General features: G+C 50.0%; 2 protein-coding genes across 5 annotated transcripts; both read right to left on the bottom strand.

Moving 5' to 3' along the window:
• Positions 1-236: 236 nt before the first annotated feature.
• Positions 237-24,560, bottom strand: LOC103304557 (zinc finger protein OZF-like). Of its 4 annotated transcripts, none has more exons than XM_054710246.1 (4): positions 24,301-24,560; positions 21,257-21,380; positions 4,035-4,158; positions 237-2,652 (listed from the first exon to the last, which is right to left on the bottom strand). In XM_054710246.1, the coding sequence occupies exons 3-4, from the start codon at positions 4,153-4,155 to the stop codon at positions 1,268-1,270; spliced, it is 1,506 nt and encodes a 501-aa protein (XP_054566221.1). In that variant the 5' UTR covers positions 4,156-4,158; positions 21,257-21,380; positions 24,301-24,560; the 3' UTR covers positions 237-1,267. The 4 variants fall into 4 exon arrangements, with proteins under 4 accessions (XP_054566221.1, XP_054566222.1, XP_054566223.1 ...); XM_054710247.1 differs by lacking the exons at positions 21,257-21,380; positions 24,301-24,560 and adding an exon at positions 6,756-7,019 and having other exon boundaries at positions 237-702; positions 1,702-2,652; XM_054710248.1 differs by lacking the exons at positions 21,257-21,380; positions 24,301-24,560 and adding an exon at positions 6,756-7,019 and having other exon boundaries at positions 237-702; positions 1,954-2,652.
• On the bottom strand, positions 16,721-19,467 carry LOC129147598 (zinc finger protein 239-like). The gene has a single exon (XM_054710277.1). The coding sequence runs from the start codon at positions 19,335-19,337 to the stop codon at positions 18,399-18,401; it is 939 nt and encodes a 312-aa protein (XP_054566252.1). The 5' UTR covers positions 19,338-19,467; the 3' UTR covers positions 16,721-18,398.
• Positions 24,561-24,794: the final 234 nt, after the last annotated feature.

The following is a 24,794-nucleotide window of genomic DNA, read 5'->3' as shown; positions in this document are numbered from 1 at the left end:
GGCTGCCCTCCACCAGAACGCCAGTTCCCACAGGCAGGAAACTCGGTACCTCCAGAGTCTGGAACAGTCCAGCCCAAGCGTCCACACCCTCGGTCTTTACAGGTCTCAGCTGTGCCGCCCGTGGCTGCTGCCCCTCCATCCAGCCTGATTCAGGTTCTCATCACTAGAGCCTCCCCTCAGCCCTCCCACTCATGTGCTGACAGGAAACACCCTCACCAGCCCTGTCCAAGCTGCCTTCTGCACTTGCCCCACTGGGGACTGAGCCCACAGCCTGAGCATGTGCCCTTGACCGGAATCGAAACCTTCAGTCCACAGGCTCTATCCACTGAGCCAAACCAGCCAGAGCTCTTTTAATTTTTCAGAGAGAGTGTAAGGGGGTGGTGGGAGGGGGGGAGAGAGAGAGAGAGAGAGAGACAGACAGACAGACAGACACAATGACTAGATGTCTGTCTCCTAAACTAGCCTTAACTGGGAGCCAAGGATCAAACCTGCAAAACAGAACCACAAAGTCACACGGTCTTTATTCCAGGCCTGGGGCAGTAATGCAAACGAAGTCGATATTGGGCAAAGAGTGGTTTTCTGCCATTCTGTTGATACTTCTGAAGCACAGAGTTTGGGATCCCCACAGTATCTGGTGACTCCACATGCCAGATCACACCTGTGCTTGCAAATCATCCCAGGCGGCGACTAGGACCACCAGAACTAAAGGTGCAAAAGCAAAAACGCCGTTACAAAAACATCGTAAACCAGAGCAGTGCACAGCAAGCAGTTTGCAGGCTGGTGAATAAGAAGCTGAAACAATTGGTGACAACAAAATGTGAGACCCACAACGTCCCTGAGAGAGGCAGCTCTTCTTAGCTGAGGATGGGGCTCCGGATGAACCCTGGGTTGGGTCCATTCCCTAGTCAGAGAGAAAGGAATGAAGATCCTGCCATGAGCTCCGAGTCTTCGTAATTCACTTAAGCACAAGTGACAACACAGAATTCCTTTCCCTGAACACCAGGGGTGGTGACTGATGCACACTGTTCAGGTGAGTCAGGTGGTCGAGGTCACTTCAACCACACAGACTCGCAGTGACACCAGTCAGGTAGGAGATCTCGGCACATCAGCAAGTGCAATGCAGCTCCTTCAAGCCTCCCTTGTACCTCAGATTTGTGAGGCATTGAGAAGAGTGTATGTCCCAATAAAAGGAGTTTATACTCAGGTAAATGGGTCTGAGTCTCCGTCAGTGTTGTAGTGTGAGAAAGATAAAACATCCCCTGCACAGTTAAGGCTTTTCTCCAGTGTGGACTCTCAGATGTCTAACAAGGCTAGGTTTCCATCTAAAACATTCCCCACATTCACTGCACTCATAAGGCTTTTCTCCGGTGTGAATTCTGAGGTGGCCCATGAGCTTAGATCTTCGGCTGAAGGATTTCCTACAATTACCACACTGATATGGCTTTTCTCCAGAGTGAATTCTCTGATGCTCTGTCAGCGTGGAGATTAGCATGAAGGACTTCCCACATTCACTGCACTCATATGGCTTTTCTCCTGTGTGAACTCTCTTGTGGTAATAGAGGTGACTATTACTCCTAAAAGATTTTCCACATTCATGACACTCGTAAGGTTTCTCACCAGTGTGAATTCTGTAGTGTTGAATGAGGGTACACTTTTGACTAAAGGACTTCCCACAGCCACTACATACAAAAGGTTTCTCACCAGTGTGTGTTCTCTTGTGTAGACTGAGGTAAGAGCTTTGACTGAAGGACTTTCCACAAACAGTACACTTATACGGCTTCTCTCCAGTGTGAATTCTGTAGTGCTGAATGAGGGTAAACTTTTGTCTGAAGGCCATCCCACATTCACTACATGCAAAAGGTTTCTCACCAGTGTGAATTCTGTGGTGTTGAATGAGGGCACACTTTTGACTGAAGGCCTTCCCACAGTCACTACATACAAAAGGTTTCTCACCAGTGTAAATCCTCTTGCGTTGACGGCGGTTAGAGCTTTGACTGAAGTCCTTCTCATAATCACTATCCTCATAGGGACTTTCTTCAGCGTAAATGCTTCTATGTTGCTTGAGGTTCAAGATACGGCTAAAAACTTTCCCACGTTTGTTACACTCATAAATTTTTTCTTCTGAAAAGTCAGCCTGATGTTGAACAAGGTTCTGGTTGTGGCTGGCAGCTTTTTCATCTTCACCCCAATACTGATAACTTTCTCCACTGAGAAATTCCAGCGAAATCTCACTGCCACTGTGTGGCTCCTCAGTGTTGAGAGAGGCCTGGTGCTGGAGAAGCTCTGAGATGGCTGGGAAGTCTTCCCCAAGATCCCAACTGGTTGAGGGCCACTCTGATAAGTAGAAGCTGCACCTGGTCACAAACGAGGCCCTGTCCACAGCTCCTTTCCAGGGCTTCTCTCCACTGGCTTCCCTCTGCTCCTGATGAGGGTTTGCATTGAAACAGAAGACTCTCACACATGCGTCACCAAAGAAGCGTTTCGGCTCAAAGTCTGCTGCTGGTGACTCAGTCAGGTGCAGAGTATCTTTTAACACAGAGAAACACCTCCCGCATAGATGGGTCCTCCGGGTTGCCCTGACCTGTGACTCCCCTTGTATAGATATGCTGTGCTCAGGACGGACCTCCTCCTCATCCGTTTTATGCCAACAACCTGAAATGAGAGAAATGAGCAGGAACTGGATGTTGACTGTGGTGACAGGGGAAGTCCCATTGCTAAAGTGTTTTGCACATAATACGTGGGTTCCATGCAATTGTCTGAAAATAAGAGATGTGCGGGAAGGGTTAATAAGAGGCTGCTGTGAAGGTCTGGGCCTTTGAAGATTACAATACAGGAAAGACCTCACCAGAAATATGACACAAAGATGGCAAGGACCACGTGGAAGAGAAGCCCGACCTCCTGCTAACAGCACTCAGCAGGGCTTGTCTGCTGGTGAAAGGGGCAAGCTGGGCCTGAGGTTGGCAATGTCGTCTTCCAAGTAAAATTCAATAAACCAATACCTGGTGTCGAAGACTACCTAAGCATGAATGTGCACCTCATAACACATGTGTTGGTCATTGTTACAGAATACCAGTCATGCAGAGGCAGCAGTGCAGAGGAACAGGTGATACAAAAAGCCCAAATGGTGAAGGCAGCCAAATGCCAGGAAGTCACAGATTCAATGACAAGTCAGCAAAGTGTCAAGTAAGGGAAAGAAAAGGAAGAAATGAGATGTGGCCGGTGGCACTAGCCAAATGCCAGGAAGTCACAGATTCAATGACAAGTCAGCAAAGTGTCAAGTAAGGGAAAGAAAAGGAAGAAATGAGATGTGGCCGGTGGCACTTGCATCTAAACACTGGACATCAGGGTATTTCTGGTATAATCTGAACACAGCCCATGTGGCATACCTTCCCCCAGGTACCACTAAGCAAGGCCAGGCCTCCTCTGAGATCATCTTGCATGTGCACCCTGTGAACAAAACAGGGTTCTCCCTGCGCCTTCTACTGTACAAGTACACAAAACCTAAATACTCTGAGTATTAGAGACGGACAACAGAGGTGAGCAGCCAGCACTGGCCCTGAGCAACACAGCTTGCAATAGTATTCAAAGAACAGAATATTACAAACAATTGAGGGAGGGACTTACAAGAATAGCCCATGGTTCATGCAAGTAAAGACCATAACCTGGCACAGGCAGTCACAAAGAGCTCTTAGCTAGAGGAAGGGGGCAGAGGTGGAAGCCACTGGGTGGACACAATCACTGTACCGTGAAGAGGTAGTGCAAGGTGGCACCCATTACGCTGTCTGCAAGACTCCTGACTCCCAGGCACTTCCTGCACTTTTTGAGGCAACTTGTGTTATGGATGTTCGTGGGGTCCATTGGACGGACGCTCCACACAGCTCACCACTGGCAGCCACCACACATTTAACAAGAATGAGGGGGAATTAGCAGAGCCCCCGCTTTGGTCTGACTGTGGGAGAGAGAAAGCTACATCTGCAGAATAAAGAGAAAAGTGGGCATCTACTCAGGACACTGGGACAATGTGAAGCTCTTACCTACAGATGACACAAGTGCGAACACTTCCAGCATCACCTCGCAGTACAGAAGTCTTTGGGGCTCTTCCAGGAGCCCCCACTCCTCCTGGGAGAAGGCAATGGCCACGTCCTCAAAGTCCATATCCTGTCACAATGGAGAGAGTTCAGTCCATGATCAGCTTCTCTTCTAAGATTCCATGTTTTTCATACTCCCACCCACCACATCCATCTGCTCCCTCTACTCCCCACATCAGAGAAGATACCAGGCCTTGGTCCCATCAGTCACTCTCTCCTTTTATTCCTACTGACACTGTGTCTTCCCCCCTCAATAAGGGCAGATGGGCATAGAGATGACACCTGTGCTCTGGAACTCCCATGTAGGCCACACTGGCCCTTGTCAATAACAGTGATGTCACCAACACAGGGTAGGGAGGGATGTTGGCCATAAAGAGAGTGTGAGTGATTTGACAATGGCCTTGTCAGGCAATACCCTTGTAGTCCCCCAGATTGTAGCTCAAAGACAGCAAAATCATGGCATCACACATCAGCCTTTCAACCCGAATTCCAGTTTGCCGAGGCCATCACTTTGCACTACCTGCTGCACATAATTATTTAAACCACACGTGTCCTACACAGCTTCATTCCCTGAGGCAAAATTTCAAATATAACACCCAGATGGGGTGACAGGGATGGTTTTATTTCCTAATCATCATCTTTTCCAAAACTTTAACTCATCACCTCTGTAATGTATTTCTCTCTCATCTTCTCCTTTCCCCATGCCAGTAGAGATATTCAAGCCCTGGTTACACTGTTGTATGCTGTCTCATTCCTGTATCATCCCTCACAGCAACAGGCATGACATCTAAGCTCTGGAACTGGCACGCAGCACCACACACCCCTCTTTTCAGGAAATGAGCCTAAAATTCCCCTTATTGTACGGTCCAGATCCCACCCGAAATGGACTCACCCTTCACTCCCTCTTATGTCAATGTCAGGGCCCTCTGGCCTGAATTCTCACTCCCTCTCCACGTGCACATCACTCTCTCCCACACCGCCCTCACTCCTGCACTCCCACAGCCCAGCCCCCACAGGCATCTCCTTGGCCTCTTCCTCATTACTCAGCAGGTGTGGTCAGGAGAATGCCTGCCAACTTCAAACGGGATCAAGTACTGCCAGACTCTGAGTCCACACTCACAGAGGCAGCTTTGAGACCTTCTATGAAGGCTTCTATGACTGGTTTTCCCCTCAACCTCACCTATTGACAACCACAATCAGATCTCAGATACACAGAGCCCACCTGCCCTGGTGCTGCACTTGATGTCCCCTCAGCAGTCACAGCCAACATCTCTCCACTTACCCGTCACTCAAGTCCCAGCCCCGGTGGCCCTGAGCACCAAGCCCAGTGAGTCTCACAGGTGACCACTCAAGCCTCTAGCTCACCCACAAGACTGACTGCAACCCCAGGCCACACCCAGGGTCACAGCAAAACCCTGGTGAGTGTTTAGAGAATATGTACCAGCCCTAGTCTCCTCTTGTTGGATCTACTCTTCAGCCTCCCATTCATCTCATGTCCACTCATCTTTTAAAGCCTTGGCTGCTGGGGAACCATTATCCCCCCAACACTGTACACGACCACTCTGTCCCTTTGCTGTGTTGTGACACCCACCTCCCACAACAGGGGCCCCAGCAGGAAAGCCAGTCCTCGGGGTCAAACTGTCCCTGTGAGCTACTAAGACCATTACCGTCCTGACCATGATTCCCTGTATTAGAGTGATAACCAGCCCTGGCTCATGTGGCTGAGTTGGTTGAGCACCCACCCAGGCGCAGAGAGGTGGCAGGTTCCAGTCCTGGTCAGGGCACATGCCCTGGGTTGTGGGCTGGATCCATAGAATGGCTTGTGCAGGCAGCAACAGACCCTGGTTTCTTGCTCATCACTGTTTGTCTCTCTCCCTCCCCCTTCCTTTCTATATTTAAAGTGAAACACACACACACACACACACACACACACACACACACACACACACACCTGATGGTTCCTGAACCAGCTCAGTCTTCACTCCCAGCCTTTGCACATCCCGGTCCCTTCTCCTGGGAGGACCCCCCACATCTCACTCCACTCATTCCCAAAACCAGGGTCCACTTCCTAAAGCCCTAGTCGTGGCCTCAGGACTCTGGGCTGAGTGTCTGCAGGTCCCGGGCAGGAGGAGGGGCTGGACAGTCCCAGGACCCCCCTACCTCAGAGGCCACCATAGTGTGAGGCCCTGACATCAGCCCCACAGACCAGCCCCCTGAGCGGCTCTGCACCTGCAGGAACCTGTGGAGCTGAAGGTCTGTGGAGGGCCCGGCACCCACCGCCAGGACCCAGGGGTCAGGCCCGAGGTCACGTGACCAGGAGAGGCCTGCACCCCTCAGGGGGTCCTCAGGGCGCACTCCTGCTGGGTGGCTGTGGTCACAGGGTCCTCCCCCCTCCCTGCTGTCCTCTCCCCTGTGGTCGGCTCCTCCTCTGGGCAGCTGTGGGGACGTTAGAGCCGCATCTCAGGCCGCGTCCCTCTGTGTTCACAGCCCCCAGCCCGTCCCCTGAGGAGGAAGGGACCCTCCTCCCGGAAGCCGCCGCTCCTCCTCTCTGTCGCCTTTAGACACACACAGGCCTGGCTCTCCCCTCCCGGCGCAGCCCCCACGGCCTCCCCGGCGGCACCGCAGCCCGTCGCCCCCCCTCCCCCTGCGCCCCCCACGGGCACTCACTGCTCTGGGCGCTGCGGCCTGGGCTGCGGGGCTGAGCGGCGCCGGCCCCGCGGCGGGAGGGCCGATGGGGTGACGCTGAGGGAGCTCTGTCCGCGGAGAGGAGGCTCGGACGCCCCAATATCGAAAGTTGCGGCTCAGCCGGCCTCAGTCACCCCCGCCCAGCGGGACGCGGCCTCCCACGGCTCCTCCTTCTGGCGATCGGCCCGCTGAAGCCCGGGAGCCGGTGAACAGCTTGAGGAAGTCAAAATGTCCGCCAGGAAGAAGACTCCGGAAGTCCCGCCCTAACCAGATGCGGAGGCTTTATTGCCACTTGCGTAGCCGCATTGCCTCCTGGGTAATGTAGTTTTCTCTACCGCCCAGGAGAGGGCCAGCTTTCCAGCCCAGGAACTTGAGGAACAAGGTGGTGTAGCTGCCAGTGGCGCTGGGGAAGGAGGGGATGGGCCCAGGGGCCTGGTTCCCTGGGACAGACGGACAGACCTCCCGGGGGAGGGGGGGCGGGAGGACTGGAAGAGAACCCAAAAAACATATATACGGGGAAATGGGAGACATCTGTAATATTATCAACAATAAAAAATACATGAGTTGTGTGCAAGCATATGAGCCTAACCAGTGGTTAAGGACAACAGGCGGGTTGGGGCATGTGTGGGGAGGGATGTGGGTGCGAATGGGGGGATGAGGACAAATATGTGATACCTTAATCAATAAAGAAATTTTAAAAAATACATATGAGGGGTGGGGCAGCAATGGGGAGATAAGGACACATATGAAATAGCTTAATCAATAAAGAAATTTTAAAAAATAATAAAAATTTAAAAATACATATTTAAAAGTATTTCAAAAGAAGATAGCCCAATTGGTGTGGCTGAGTGGTTGAACATCAACCTATGATCCAGGAGGTCACGGTTGTATGCCTGGTCGGGGTACATATGTGGGTTGCAGGTTCAATCCCCAGAATGGGTGGGGACTTTCAGGAGGCAGCTAATCAGTGATTCTCTCTCATTATTGATGTTTCTCTTTCTCCATTCCTCTAAGATCAATATATATATATTCTATATAATAAAGAGTAATATGCAAATTTACCATCACTCCAACACAGAAGATGGCCTTCCCCATGTGGTCAAAGATGGCTGCCAGAAGGTGGCCAGCAGGGGAAGGCAGTTGTGGGCGATCAGGTCAGCAGGGCTGGGCAGTTAGGGGTGAACAGGCCAGCAGAGAAGGGCAGTTGGGGGGACCAGACCTACAGGGGAGGGTAGTGGCGGGGGACCAGGCCTGCAGGGGAGGGCAGTTGAGAGGGACCAGGCCTGCAAGGGAGGGCAGTTAGAGGCAACCAGGCCTGCAGGGGAGATAGTTGGAGGGGCAACCAGGCCTGCAGGAGAGGACAGTTAGGGCGGGCCAGGCCTGCAGAGGATGGCAGTTGGTGACAACTAGGCCACCTGGGGAGGGCAGTTAAGGGCAACCAGGCTGGCAAGGGAGGGCAGTTGGGGGCAACCAGGTCAGCAGAGGAGGGCAGTTAGGGGCAATTGGGCCAGAAGGGGAGGGCAGTTGATGGCGTCCAGGCCTGCAGGGGAGGACAGTTAGGGGTGATGAGGCTGGCAGGGGAGTGCAGTTGGGGGTGACCAGGGCTGCAAGGAAGGGCAGTTGGGGGCGACCAGGCCTGCAGGGGAGAGAAGTTGGAGGGGACCAGGCTTGCAGGGGAGGCAGTTGAGGGGGAGAGGGGAGATCAGGACTGCAAGGGAGGGCAGTTGGGAGGGACCAGGCTGGTAGGGGAGGGCAGTTGGGGGCGACCAGGCCTGCAGGGGAGGGCAGTTATGGGTGACCATGTCAGCAGAGGATGGCAGTTAGGGGTGACCAGACCTTCAGGGGAGGGCAGTTGGGGGGACCCAGGCCAGCAGGGGAGGGCAGTTAGTGACCAGGCCTGCAGTGGAGGGCAGTTGGGAGTGACAAGGCCTGCATGGAAGGGCAGTTGGGGGCAACCACGTCTGCAGGGGAGAGAAGTTTGGGGGGAATCAGGCCTGCAGGGGAGGGCAGTTGTGGGGGACCAGGCCTGCAGGGAGGACAGTTGGTGATGACCAGGCTGGCAGGGGAGGGCAGTTAAGGGCAACCAGGCTGACAAGGGAGGGCAGTTAGGGGTGACCAGGCCTGCAAGGGAGGGCAGTTGGGAGGGACCAGGCCTTCAAGGTTAGGGCAGTTGGGGGCGATGAGGCCGGCAGGGGAGGGCAGTTAAGAACAACCAGGCTGGCAAGGGAGGGCAGTTGGGGTAGACCAGGCTGGCAGGGGAGGGCAGTTAGGAGGAATTGGGACAGCAGGGAAGGGCAGTTGGGGGCATTCAGGCCTGCAGGGGAGGACAGTTAGGGGTTACCAGGCCAGCAGGTGAGGGCAGTTAGGGGAAATAGGGCTGGCAGGGGAGTAGTTAGGCATTGATCAGTCTGGCAAGGGAGTAGTTAGGGGGTGATCAGGCTGGCAGGCAGAAGCGGTTAGGGGCAATCAGGCAGCAGGCAGGTGAGCAGTTGGGAACCAGAAGTCCTGGATTGTGAGAGGGATCCCAGATTGGAGAGGGTGCAGGCTGGGCTGAAGGACAACCACCACCACCCTGTGCACAAATTTTGTGCACCAGGTCTCTAGTACACACACACACACACACACACACACACACACACACACACGGCCCGGTGCATCAATTTGTGCATAGGTGGGGGTCCAGTCAGCCTGGCTAGGGGGAGGGGACATGGGCAGTTGGCCGTCCTGCCTGCTGGTTGAACTCCTGGTGGAGGGAACAATTTGCATATTAGCCTTTTATTATATAGGATATATACTGAGTGCCCAGATTATTATGTATTCAGAGATCATCATAATCTGGCCACTCAGTGTCTATCATCTATCTATCTATCTATCTATCATCTATCTATCTATCTATCTATCTATCTATCTATCTATCTATCTATCATCTATCTCATCTATCTATATCCATCTAAAAGCCTAAGCAACAGTTATAACCTGTTGACCAAATGACTGGTAGACCAATCGCTATGATGCACACTAACGACCAGGGGTCAGATGCTAAATGTAGGAGCTCCCCTTGGTGATCAGGATGCTCCCACATCCAACCTCTCATGGTCCTTCTGCCTGGACTGGGTGAGATGGCCCTGATCTGCCCTGATTGCCAGCCAGGCCAAGGGAACACTAGTGCACGAATTAATGCTGCACCGGGCCTCTAATATATGTGTGTGTGTGTGTGTATGTATGTATATATACATACACACACACACACACACACACACACACACACACACATACACACATATATATACATATATATGTATATATATACACACACATATACACACACACATACATACATATACATATATACATATACATATATATATATATATATATATATATATATATATATATATGTATATACATATAATACTTATAAGTTCTGCCTGGTTTGGCTCAGTGGATAGAGCATCGACCTGCAGACTGAAGGGTCCTGGGTTTGATCCTGGTTGATGGCACATGCCTATGTTGCAGGCTTGACCTCCAGTACGAGGCATGCAGGAGGCAGCCAATCAGTGATTCTCTCTCAATTATTGATGTTTCTATCGCTCTCCCTCTCCCTTACTCTCTGAAATAAATTTAAAAATATTTTTAAAAAGTATATACAGCCCAACCGATTTGGCTCAGTGGATAGAGCGTCGGCCTGCGGACTGGAGGGTGCCAGGTTCTATTCCAGTCAAGGGCATGTGACTTGGTTGTGGGCACATCCCCAGTGGGGGGTGTGCAGGAAGTGGCTGATTGATTATGAGTGAGATCATGTGGTGTTTTTCTTTCATTGACTGGCTTATTTCACTTAGCATAATGTTCTCCAATTCCATCCAGGTTGCTGCAAATGATAAGAATTCCTTCTTTTTTATGGCAGCATAGTATTCCATTGTGTAGATGTACCACAGTTTTCTGATCCAGTCATCTGCTGACGGGCACCTAGGCTGTTTCCAAATCTTAACTATTGTAAATTGTGCTCCTATGAACATAGGGGTGCATATATCCTTTCTGACTGGTGTTTCTAGTTTCTTCGGATATATTCCCAGGATTGGGATTACTGGGTCAAATGGGAGTTCCATTTTCAGTTTTTTGAGGAAACTCCATACTGTTCTCCACAGTGGCTGCACCAGTCTGCATTCCCACCAGCAGTGCACGAGGGTTCCTTTTTCTCCGCATCCTCGCCAACACTTGTTGTTTGTTGATTTGTTGATGATAGCCATTCTGACAGGTGTGAGATGGTACCTCATTGTTGTTTTGATTTGCATCTCTCGGATAATAAGTGACTTTGAGCATGTTTTCATGTGTCTCTTGGCCTTCCTTCTGTCTTCTTTTGAAAATATTCTGTTTAGGTCCGTTGTCTATTTTTTTTTTTAACTTAAAAAAAAAGGTAAAATTTATTGATGCACACAATTCAGACATGGTTGAATTCAGGTGCTCAAATGATGTTACTCTGTTGGATTCATCCTAAGGAAAGCGTTTTTTGTTTTTTTAAAATTTCTTTATTGATTAAGGTGTCACATATTTGTCCTCATCCCCCCATTCCCATCCCACACCCCTCCCCACGGATGCCCCCACCCCCTGTTGAACTTAACCATTGGATAGGCTCATATGCATGCACACAAGTCCTTTGGTTGATCTCTCCCCCCTCCTCCCAACCTCTCCTATCCTCCCTCTGAGGCCCATAGTCCGATCGATGCTTCCTTGTTTCTGGTTCTGTTCTTGTTCCTCAGTCTATGTTGTTCATCATTTCCCCTAGATGAGTGAGATCATATGTCACTAGATATATACTTATAAGAACTGAATGTGAGACGAGCAATAATAGTTATGCTGACAGGCAAATGAATCAGTCTGTAGTGAGTTTCTTTCTGGACCAACAGTTCTTTTGAGACCCAATTTCAATGTCCAGCAGTTCCTTATGTGTACATGTTGGCACTGACCCCTCAGCTCTGGATGGTGGACAAATGGTGGTAACGGAGGTCCGACTCCCTCTGGTTTGGTCTTGGCCGAACCCAGGGGCACGGCTTCACCCGGACTAAGGGGAACGTGGCCTCACCCAGAACCAAGGGGCGCGTGGCCTCACCCGGGACCGGGACCCAGCCTCACTCGGATGGATCCAGGGGCACACGGCCTCACCTGGACCCAGGATCCGGCTTCACCCATACCCAGGGGCGCAAGGCCTCACCCGGACCCAGGGGCACATGGCCTCACCCGGGCCCAGGGACCCAGCTTCATCCGGGTCCAGTGGTGCGTAGTCTCACCCGGACTGAGGGGCGCGTGGCCTCTCCCAGACCCAGGGGCGCGTGGCCTCACCAGGACCTAGGTGCGCGAGGCCTCACCCGGATCCAGGGACACATGGCCTCACCCAGACCCAGGGGCGCGTGGCCTCTCCCAGACCCAGGGGCACGTGGCTTCACCCGGACCTGGGACCCAGCCTCACACGGATCCAGGGACACATGGCCTCACCCGGACCCGGGGCGCGTGGCCTCTCCCAGACCCAGGGGCGCAAGGAATCACCCAGACCTAGGTGTGCAAGGCCTCACCTGGATCCAGGGACACATGGCCTCACCCGGACCCAGGGGCACGTGGCCTCTCCCAGACCTAGGGGCGCGTGGCCTCACCCGGACCTGGGTGCGCCAGGCCCCACCCGGACCCGGGACCCAGCCTAACCTGGATCCAGGAACACATGGCCTCACCCGGACCCAGGGGCGTGTGGCCTCTCCCAGACCCAGGGGCACGTGACCTCACTTGGACGTAGATGCGCGAGGCCTCACCCGGATCCAGGGACACATGGCCTCACCCGGACCCAGGGGTGCATGGCCTCTCCCAGACCCAGGGGCCTGTGGCCTCACCCGGGCCTAGGTGCGCGAGGCCTCACCCGGATCCAGGGACACATGGCCTCACCCTGACCCGGGGGCGCGTGGCCTTTCCCAGACCCCGGGGCACGTGGCCTCCGTTGTCCATTTTTTATTGGATCATTTATCTTCCTTTTATTAAGTTGCATAAGCTGCCTGTAGATGTTGGAGATTAAACCTTTATCAGTGATAGCATTTGCAAATATGTTCTCCCATGCAGTGGGCTTTCTTGTTTTTTTGTTGATGGTTTCTTTTGCTGTAAAAAAGCTTTTTATTTTGATGTAGTCCCATTTGTTAATTCTCTCTTTAGCTTCCATTGCCCTAGGGGCAGTGTCAGTGAAGAAGTTCTTTTGGCATATGTCTGAGATTTTGTTGCCTGTGGATTCCTCTAGTATTTTTATAGTTTCCCGTCTTATGTTTAAGTCCTGTATCCATTTTTTTTTTTAAAATATATTTTATTGATTTTTTACAGAGAGGAAGAGAGAGGGATAGAGAGCTAGAAACATCGATGAGAGAGAAGCATCGATCAGCTGCCTCTTGCACACCCCCTACAGGGGATATGCCCGCAACCAAGGTACATGCCCTTGACCGGAATCGAACCTGGGACCCTTGAGTCCGCAGGCCGACGCTCTATCCACTGAGCCAAACCGGTTTCGGCAAGTCCTGTATCCATTTTGAGTTTATTTTTGTGTATGGTGTAAGTTGGTGATCTAGTTTCATTTTTTTGCATGTGTGTGTCCAATTTTCCCAACACCATTTATTGAAGAGACTGTCTTGACTCCATTGTATGTTCATGCCTCCTTTGTCAAATATTAATTGAGCATAGTGGTTTGGGTCGATATCTGGATTCTCTATTCTGTTCCATTGATCTTTATGTCTGTTCTTGTGCCAGTACCAGGCTGTTTTGAGAACAATGGCTTTGTAATACAGCTTGAAATCTGCATTACTTTGTTCTTCTTTCTCAGGATTGCTGTGGCGAAACAAAGAAACAGGTCACAAATGACAGAAATGGAGGAAAGCAAACTACTGGATAAAGAGTTCAAAACCACGGTTATAAAGTTTTTCAAGAATTTTCTAGAAACGGCCCAACCTCAAGGATATTAAAAAGGACCAACTAGAAATTAAGCATACACTGACTGAAATAAAAAATTATATACAGAGATCCAACAGCAGACTATAGGATCGCAAGAATCTAGTCAAAGATTTGAAATACAAAGAAGCAAGAAACACCCAACTGGAAAAGCAAAAAGCATCCAAAAAATATGAAGATAGTGTAAGGAGACTCTGGGATAATTTTATGTGTACCAACATCCGAATTATGGGGGTGCCAGAAGGAGAGAGAAAGCAAGATACTGAAAACCTACTTGAAGAAATAATGACAAAAAACTTCCCCTACCTGTTGAAAGAAATAGCCTCACAAGTCCAGGAAGCACAGAGAACCCCAAACAAAAGGAATCCAAAGAGGATCACACCAACAGACATCATAATTAAAATACCAAGAGCAAAAGACAAAGAGAGAATCTTAAAAGCAGCAAGAGAAAAACAATTACCTACAAGGGAGCACCCATACGATTGTCAGGTGATTTCTCAACAGAAACTATGCAGGCCAGACGGGAGTGGCAAGAAATACTCAAAGTGATGAAAAGCAAGAACCCCCCTGGGTCCGGGTGAAGCTGGATCCCGGGACCGGATGAGGCCGTGCGCCCCTGGATCCGGGTGAGGCTGGGTCCAGGGTCTGGGTGAGGCCGCGTCCCTGGGTCTGGGAGAGGCCACCCGCCCCTGGGTCCGGGTGAGGCAACACGCCCCTGGGTGCAGGTGTAGCTGGATCCCAGGTCTGGGTGAGGCCATGCGCCCCTGGATCTGGGTGAGGCTGGGTCCCGGGTCCGGGAGAGGCCACGCGCCCTGGGTCCGGGGGAGGCCACGTGCCCCTGGGTCTGGGTGAGGCTGGATCCCGTGACCGGGTGAGGCCACGCACACCTGGGTCCGGGTGAGGCCACGCGCCCCGGGGCCTGGGAGATGCTGGGTCCCAGGTCCGGGTGAGACCGCGCGCCCCTGAGTCCAGATGAAGCCGCGCCCGGGCGAGACCAAACCAGAGGGAGTCGGACCTGCATTACCACCATTTATTCACCATACAGAGCTGAAAAGTCAGTGCCGACATGTACACATAAGGAACTGGTGGACATTGAAATTGGGTCTCTTAAGAACTGTTGGTCCAGAAAGAAACTTACTACAGACTGATTCATTTGCCTGTCAACATAACTATTATTGCTCGTCTCACATTCGGTTCTTATAAGTATATTTCTAGTAACATATGATCTCACTCATCTAGGGGAAATGATGAACAACATAGACTGATGAACAAGAACAGACCCAGAAACAAGGAAGCATCGATCGGACTGTCGGGCCTCAGAGGGAGGGTAGGGGAGGGTGGGGATGGGGGGAGAGATCAACCAAAGGACTTGTGTGCATGCATACAAGCCTAAGCAATGGTTAAGGACAACAGGGGGGTGGGGGCATCTGTGGGGAGGGGTGGGAGATGGGAATGGGGGGATGAGGACAAATATGTGACACTTTAATCAATAAAGAAATTAAAAACCTGGCTCCGGGTGAGGCCTTGCGCACGTAGGTCCGGGTGAGGCCACGCGCTCCTGGGTCTGGGAGAGGCCACGCGCCCCCGGGTCCAGGTGAGGCCATGTGTCCCTGGATCCAGGTGAGGCTGGGTCCCGGGTCCGGGTGAGGCCACGCGCCCCTGGGTCTGGGAGAGGCCACGCGCCCCTGGGTCCGGGTGAGGCCATGTGTCCCTGGATCCGGGTGAGGCCTCGCGCACCTAGGTCCTGGTGAGGCCACGCGCCCCTGGGTCTGGGAGAGGCCACGTGCCCCCAGGTCCGGGTGAGGCCATGTGTCCCTGGATCCGGGTTAGGTCTCGCGCACCTAGGTCTGGGTGAGGTCTCGCGCCCCTGGGTCTGGGAGATGCCATGCGCCCCTGCGTCTGGGTGAGGCCACGTGCCCCTGAGTCCGGGTGAAGCCGTGCCCCTGGGTCCGGCCGAGACCAAACCAGAGGGAGTCGGATCTCCGTTACCACCATTTGTCCACCATCCAGAGCTGAGGGGTCAGTGCCAACATGTACACATAAGGAACTGCTGGACATTGAAATTGGGTCTCTAAAGAACTGTTGGTACAGAAAGAAAGTCACTACAGACTGATTCATTTGCCTGTCAGCATAACTATTATTGCTCGTCTCACATTCAGTTCTTATAAGTATATCTCTAGTGACACATGATCTCGCTCATCTAGGGGAAATGATGAACAACATAGACTGATGAACAAGAACAGAACCAGAAACAAGGAAGCATCGATCGGACTATCGGGCCTCAGAGGGAGGATAGGGGAGGGTGGGGATATAGGGGAGAGATCAACCAAAGGACTTGTGTGCATGCATATGAGCCTAACCAATGGTTAAGTTCAACAGGAGGTTGGGGTATCTGTGGGGAGGGGTGTGGGATGGGAATGGAGGGATGAGGACAAATATGTGACACCTTAATCAATAAAAAAATTTTAAAAAAAAGAAATTAAAAAATAAACAAAATCCTCTCAAAATACAAAAAAAATAAAATAAAATAAATAAAAAAGAAAAGCAAGAACCTACAACCAAGATTATTTTACCCAGCAAAGCTTTCATTTAGAATTGAAGGTCAAATAAAGAGCTTCACAGATAAGAAAAAGCTAAAGGAGTTCATCACCGTCAAACCAGTATTATATGAAATGCAGAAAGGTATTCTTTAAGAAGAGGAAGGAGTAGAAAAAGGGAAAGATATCTATCAACAAGTGAATCTAAAAATCAAGTGAATAAAAAATCTGAACAGAACAGATGAATATAATAGAATCAGGGGCATAGAAAGGGAGTGGACTGACAATTCTTGAGGGGAATGGGGTGTACAGGGTGTGGGAAGAGACTGGACAAAAACTGTACACCTATGGACGAGGACAGTGGCGGGGGTAGGGGCAGAGGGTGGGGTTGGAACTGTGTGGAGTGGAGCTATGGGGGTAAAAAAAGAGGTGCAACTGTAATAATCTGAACAATAAAGATTTATTTAAAAAATTAAAAAATAATAAAAAATTTAAAAGAGAAAATAATAATATAAGAATAAATTCTGCCATGGCCAGTGCCCTCAGCTGCTTGGGTGTAATCCCATGCACTGAACAGTTTCTGGTTTGATTCAGGTCAGTGCACATCCCAAATGCATTCCCAGTAGGGGGCATGTAGGAGGCTGCAGATCTATGTTTGTCTGTCTCTTCCCCTCACCTCCATCTGGTTTGATTATTTTGTCTGCCAGTGACTCGTTATAGGAAATAGTGATGGAGGTCCTCAGAACGGTCTCAAAGATCATACAAGCCACAGGCCCTGGAATAATTTGGACTTATGTCCAGAAGAGGCACTTTTCATCTAGTTTAATTGCAGTGTCTGCTATGACTATGAAAACAGTGTTTCTGTCTCAATACTAATTCCACCTCAGAGTCTTACAACAAATGACACCAGCCTATGAAACTTCATACATTGTGACACATGGCCTCTTTAGAGAGTGTGGAGAGTAGTTCCCCTAAACATTGCTGACACATATGTAATACATATTATGACGGGGAATATCATTCATATTGTTCACAGGAGCACAATAAACACTGTCTGTTCAGGGCAACCATTGACCTATACAATAAAAGAGGCACCAGACAGAAAATTAGAACCACAAAGTCATGCACACTTTCCCTCAAAGCCTTGGTCGGCAATACAAAATCAGCCAATATTGAACAAAGAATAATTTCCATCAAGTTGTGCCGTCCAAAGCACAGAAAGTTTGGGACCCCACCATATCTGTTCACCTGTCCATGTTGATACATCACAACTTTCCTTTCAATCATCCCAGGGAGAGAATAGAACCAACAAAATTAAAGTACAAAAGAAAAAATACCTTTACATAAAGATCATAAACTCAAGCAAAGGACAGCAAGAGGTTTGCAGGTTGATGAATTGGAACCTGAAATACTTCATCACAGAATAATGTGACACGCACAATGTCCCTGAGAGAGGTAGCACTTCTTGGTGGAGGAAGTGGGCTCTGGACAAAACCTGGGCCAGGTCAATCTCTGGTCAGAAATAAAGGATAAAGATTCACCCAGGAGCTCAGAATATTCATAATCTTCTCATGCACAACCCCAGAACATGCAAGGGTTGTGACGAATGCACACTCTTCAAGTGAGCCAGGTGGTGGGGATGAAAGAGCTTCCAAACAAATTCTTCCAGTGACATAAATCCGGTTGTAGAATTGAGTAGATTAGCAAGTGGTATCCAGTTTTTGAAAATGTCACTTATACCTGAAATTTAGGAGGCATCTAGCAGAGTGTATGTTCTGATAAAGGGGTTTGCATTCAGGTAAATGGGGGAAAAAGATTCTCCTTTGGTGTTGTTCTTCTGAGTGCGAAAGTAAAACATTCTCTGCACAATTAAAGCTTTTTTCCAGTGTGTTCTCTCAAGTGTTGAATGAGGACAGATTTCTGGTGAAAAGATTTTCCACATTCACTACACTCATGAGGACCTTTTCCAGTGTGAACTCAGTGGTGTCAAACGAGGTTAGCCTTTTGATTGAAGCACTTCCCACAATCACTACATTGATATGGCTTTTGTTCAGTGTGAACTCTCTTGTGGGTAAGTGGGCAACTGTTGTGCCGAAAAGATTTCCCACATTCAGTACACTCATAAGGTTTTCCTGCAGTGTACTCTGAGGTGTTGAATGAGGTTAGAGCTTTGACGGAAGCACTTCCCACAATCACTACATTGATGTGGCTTTTCTCCGGTGTGCACTCTCTTGTGGATCACGAGGTGACTACTTTCCTTAAAAGATTTACCACATTCACTACACTTATATGGTTTTTGTCGTGTGTGAACTTTAATGTGTTTAGTGAGGTAAGACCTACGATGGAAGGACTTCCCACATTCACTGCACTGATAAGGTTTTTCTCCAGTGTGAATTTTGCGGTGTCTACTGAGGTTAGCGTACTGCCTGAAGGACAGCCCACAATCACTGCATTTGTAAGGCTTTTCTCCGGTGTGAACTCTCTGGTGGTTAAAGAGGACAGAACTGCGGCTAAATGATTTTCCACATTCACTGCATTTGTAAGGCTTTTCTCCAGTGTGAACTCTCTTGTGGATAAAGAGCTCATAACTACACGAAAATGATTTTCCACATTCACTACATTTGTAAGGTTTCTCTCCAGTGTGAATTCTGTGGTGTTTAGTGAGGTGACATTTTTGATTGAATGCCCTCCCACATTCACTACACTCATACGATTTTATTCCAGTGTGAATTCTGTAGTGTTTTGTGAGGGAAGACCTGTGTTTGAACAGCTTCCCACAATCAGTACACTTATAGGACTTTTCTCCAGTGTGAACTGTCCTATGTCTATTGAGGTTAAAGTTACATGTAAAAACTTTCCCACATATATTACACTCATATTTCCCTTCTCCAGAGCAGACACCCTGATGTTGAACAAAGTTCTGGTTATGGCTGGCAGCTTTTTCACAATCCTCCCATTGGTGATCACTTTTTCTATTGAGAAATTCCTCTGAAATCTCACTGCCACTGTGTAGCTCCTCAGTGGTGAGAGGGGCCTGGTGCTGGAGAAGCTCTGACATGGCTGGGAAGTCTCCCCCAACCTCCCTACTGGTTGAAGGCAGCCCTGATAAGGAGAAGCTGAACCTGGTCACAAATGAGGCCCTGTCCACAGCTTCTTTCCAGGGCTTCTCTCCACTGGCTTCCCTCTGTTGATGAGGAGGGTTTGCACTGAAACCGAAGTCTCTCACACATGCGTCACTGAAGAAGGCATTCTGCTCAAAGTCTGCTGCCTGTGACTCAGTCAGGTGCAGAATACCTTTGAACACAGAGAAACACCTCCCGCATAGATGGGTCCTCTGAGTTGCTGGAGCTTTGTTAGAGGCACTAAGCTGTGATTCCACTTGTACAGATACACTCTGCTCAGAACAGGCCTCCACATCATCCATTTTATGCCAACAACCTGAGAACAGAAAAATGTTGATGAAATGAATGTAGGCTGTGGTGACAGGGAGAAGTCTCATTACAAAAGTGTGTCCCACATAACATGTTGGTTCCATGATATTGTCTGACAGTAAAATATCTGAAGGAAATATTGAAAAGATGCTGCTGTGAAGATCTGGGACACTGAAGATCACCATACCAGGAAGACCTCAAACAAAATATGAAACAATCATGGCAAGCACCACATGGAACAGAAGCTGGATCATCTGCTCATTCTCCTGCTAACAGTGTTCAACAGGGCTTGTCCGCTGGTGACATGGAAATGTATACAGAATGTTGCTTACATCTTTTTTATTTAAAATATATTTTATTGATTTTTTTTACAGAGAGGAAGGGAGAGTTAGAAACATCGATGAGAGAGAAACATTGATTAGCTGCCTCTTGCACAGCCACTACTGGGGATGTGCCCGCAACCAAGGTACATGCCCTTGACCGGAATCGAACCCGGGACCTTCCAGTCCGCAGGCTGATGCTCTATCCACCGAGCCAAACCGGTTTCAGCAGAATGTTGCTTACATCTTAATCCACATAAAATTCAAGTAATGAGAAGCTTGTATCGAGGTCTAGGGAAGCATGTCTGTGCACCTCAAAACACATATGCACGTCAATATTTGAGAATACTGCATATAGAGCAGTTCAGAGGAACAGGTGATGGAGAAAGGACAAAAATGTGAAGGTAGCCAGGAACCAGGAAGTCACAGACTAAAAGATAAGCCAGGGAAGTGTCAAGAATGTGAATGAAATGGTAGAAATCAGGTGTTGCCAGTGGCATCTCAACCTAAACTCTGTTGGACATGAGCAGGTTCCTGGTATGATCTAAACACCAACCTTATGTCATACCTCCCCCCAGTTGCAACTCAGGAGGGCCAGTCAACACTTTAGATCATCTTGCATGTTCACCCTGTGAAAAAACAGGGTTCTTCTTGCACCTTCTACTGTACAAGCACATAGTACACAAATATTCTGAATATTAGTGAAGGACAACAGAGATGAGTTGCCAACACTGGCTCAGAGGAAGACAGCATGCAGTAGTATTCAGGGAATAGAATATTACAAACAATGGAAGGAGGTCTTTCAAGAACCGCCCATGGTTCGTGCAAGTAAAGACCATCACCTGGCACAGGCAGTCACAAAGAGCCTGTAGCTGGAGGAATGGTGCAGAAGTGGAAGCCATGGATATGGAAATAGATATCCTCACAGGGAGAGAAAGTACAAGCTGGGCCCATTGAGTTGGGTTTTTTTTTTGAGTTGGTTTTTAAGAATCCTGACTCCCAGACACTTGCTGCCCTATCTGAGGCAATGGGTGTGAGGGATATTCATGCAGTCCTTTGCTCTGGGCTCCCCACACACTCAGCACTCTCAGGCACAGCACATTTCACAGGATAATGGGATAAAATAGAGGACCCCATGGTCTGGCTGTGGGAGAGAAAAAGCTGTTTTGAGAATTAAGGAAGAAAGGGCATCACCTCAGGACACTGGGACAATGTGAAGCTCTTACCTACAGATGAGACAAGTGCAAACACTTCCAGCATCACATCGCAGTACAGAAGTCTCTGAGCCTCATCGAGGAGCCCCCACTCCTCCTGAGAGAAGGCGATGGCCACGTCCTCAAAGTTCATATCCTGTTGTAATGGGGACAGTTCAGTCCATGATCAGCTTCTCTCCTAGGCTTTACTTTTGTCATACTTCCCACTGTCCATAACCAACTGCTCTCTCCACTCCCCACATCACAGAAAATAGCAGACCTTGCATCCAACAGTCACTCTCTGCTTATGTTCCTACCGATACTGTGTCTTACCACAGCAATAGAGCAGATGCTCAGATTGATTATACAGTAGGGCCTCACATTCAGGGTCAACTCAATGGGTGTCACCAACATAGGGTACAGATTAATGTTGACCATAAAGAGAGATGTGAGTGATTTGACACTGGTCATGTGGGGTGAAATCCTTGTTTTCCAACAGAATCTCCTTCCAAGACCCAAAAACAAGCATCTCTCGTCACACTTTTCATTCCAATCCTAGGGTGCTGAGGCCAACGTGTCCCTTTCCTGTTCCACAAGATTCTTTGCATCTCACTTCTCTCAGACAGCTTCATTCCCAGAGTCACAACTCAAAGACAACACATATATGCCATGAAGAGGAGGGGTTGTATTCTAATCTCCTTTTCAACATTCTAACTCACCTCCTCTGTAATGTATTTCTCTCTTACCCTTCTCCCCTCCACAAGCCAGTACAGATTTTCATGCCCAGCTGACACTGATGTATGCTATCCCATTCCTATTGATCACTGCATTAGCCCAACAACAACAGGCAGGTGTGCACCTATCTGACACCTAAATTCTGGACCCGGCATGTAGCGCCACAACACCCATCTTTTCAGGAATTACCCTAAAATTCCCCATGTTGTATCATCCAGTTATCACCAGAAATGGACTCAACCTTCATTCCTCTATGTCAACATCAGAAATCTGTGGCCATGAATTCACACTCCCTCTCCAAGAGCACATCACTCCTTCTCCCACACCTCCCTCACACCTGCACTCCCGCAGCCCCAGCTCCCATGGACATCTCCTTGGTCTTAGTCATTACTCAGCATGTGTGTTCCAGAGAATGCATGGCAAGTTCAAACAGTATCACATACTAACCTGACCATGATTGCCCACACCCAACACAGAGCCTTCAGTTCTGCTATGAAGGCCTCCCTCCCAAATTGTTTTTTTTTTCCTTCAAACTCGCCCATTGAGAACCACATCAGCTCAGTTACCCAGAGCCCACCTCTCCTGCTGCTGCACATGATGTCCCTTCTCCACTCACAGCCCTCATTACTCAAGTCCCACTGCTTACGGCCCTCTCCCCCATGCCCAGTGAGTCTCCCAGATGCCCACTCAGGCCCATAAGCAAATTAACCAAACTGGATGCAACACACCAGGCCACACAAACGGTCACAATAAATCCTGGTGAGTGTTTAAGAAGCAAATACAGACCAGCTACAGTCTCACCATTTTTGAATTACTTTTCTATCTCCAATTAATAAAAAAAGGTGATCTACAACTCCTCCCTGGTCCATAGTCTTTACTATTTTCTTAAGTAGTCTTCATCTTTACCTACTCCACAGAGTTCAAGATGGTCATGAACTGGTCTCTCAAGTATCTCATAGCCTAGTAGGAAAGAATAAAAGATTTTATATTCCTCATGGACATTACTTTTCCCACTATGAATTTCTCCATGTCAGTTGATGATGCTTTCATACTTTCAGGTGCTAAATCCAAACTTTTACATCATCTCTCCAAGTCTCAAAATTAGAAAACCCAGGTGGCCACACCTAAATCACTGATCCCTAATGCAACTGCTTCTTCCACATCCACAACCACCACTGTGCTCCCGTTACCATCACACTTACTAAGGCCATCACAGCAGCTTCCATTGTAGTCTTCCTACCCCCGTCCTCACACCCATACTGTGCATCATGCTGCAGTCACAGGAGTCTAATGAGACCTGGGACACATCACCTGCTCTACTGCTCCAATTACCCCAATGACCCCTCCACCAGCAGAACAGAAACCCGAGTTGTCACAAAGCTCCTCTGGACTTGACTCCTGTCCCACTGTTTCCAGGTCCTATTTTTTAAAAAAATGGACACCTGCCGAAACCAGTGTTGCTCAGTGGATAGAGTTTTGGCCTTCGGACTGAAAGGTCCCAGGTTCAATTTCAGTCAAGGGCATGTACCTTGGTTGCGGGCACATCCCCAGTGGGGGCTGTTCAGGAGGCAGCTAATCGATGTTTCTCTCTCATCAATGTTTCTAACTCTCTGACCCTCTCCCTTCCTCTCTGTAAAAAAACAATAAAATTTATATATTAAAAAAAAAAAAAAAAAGGGCACCTGATTGTCCTTCAATCAGCTTAGTCTTCACTTCAAGCCTTTGACCATTCTGGAGCCCAAGCATGGAAAGACCTATCACTCACAATTCCACTGGATGCCAAAATCAGGTGCCACTCATATGACCCTTGACCTGGACTTAGCATTCTGGTCTTGGTGTCTCTTCAAGATCCCCAGGTCTAAGGTCCCTGAGAAGAGGGGCTAGACAGTCCCAGGACCCCACTATCTCAGAGGCCACGACAGTTTCAGGCCGTGACATCAGCCCCACCGCCCAGACCCAGGGGCGCAGGCCCGAGGTCACGTGACCAGGAGAGGCCATCACCCCTCAGGGCGGTCCTCAGGGCGCACTCCTGCTGGGTGGCTGTGGTCTCAGGGTCCCTCCCCCCTCCCTGCTGTCCTCTCCCCTGTGGTCGGCTCCTCCTCTGGGCAGTTGTGGGGACGTTAGAGCCGCATCTCAGGCCGCGTCCCTCTGTGTTCACAGCCCCCAGCCCGTCCCCTGAGGAGGAAGGGACCCTCCTCCCGGAAGCCGCCGCTCCTCCTCTCTGTCGCCTTTAGACACACACAGGCCTGGCTCTCCCCCTCCCGGCTCAGCCCCCACGGCCTCCCCGGCGGCACCGCAGCCCGTCGCCCTCCCCTCCCCCTGCGCCCCCCACGGGCACTCACTGCTCTGGGCGCTGCGGCCTGGGCTGCGGGGCTGAGCGGCGCCGGCCCCGAGGCGGGAGGGCCGATGGGGTGACGCTGAGGGAGCTCTGTCCGCGGAGAGGAGGCGGGGGGCACGGGGACCCCAGTCCCGCCCGTTGGGGGTCAACCCGCCTCTGACAGCCCTGCCCGGCGGGACGCGGCCTCCCACGGCTCCTCCTTCTGGCGATCGGCCCGCTGAAGCTCGGGAGCCGGTGAACAGCTCGTGGAAGTCAAAATGTCCGCCACAAAGAGGATTCCGGAAGTCCCGCCCTAACCGGATGCACTGGCTCCAAATGCTCTTCGTAAGCGCATTGCTTTCTGGGTAATGTAGTTTTCTCAACCGCCCAGGAGAGGGCCAGCTTTCCAGTCCAGGAACTTGAGGAACAAGGTGTTGTAGCTGCTAGTGGGGCTGGGGAAGGAGGGGATGGGCCCAGGGGCCTGGTTCCCTGGGACAGACTGACGGATCTCCCAGGGGA

This window comes from Eptesicus fuscus, chromosome 21 (genome assembly GCF_027574615.1).
Source record: "Eptesicus fuscus isolate TK198812 chromosome 21, DD_ASM_mEF_20220401, whole genome shotgun sequence".
NCBI lineage: Eukaryota > Metazoa > Chordata > Mammalia > Chiroptera > Vespertilionidae > Eptesicus > Eptesicus fuscus.
The sequence above is the reverse complement of the archived record's forward strand: the minus strand, read 5'-3'. Positions and strand labels throughout refer to the sequence as shown.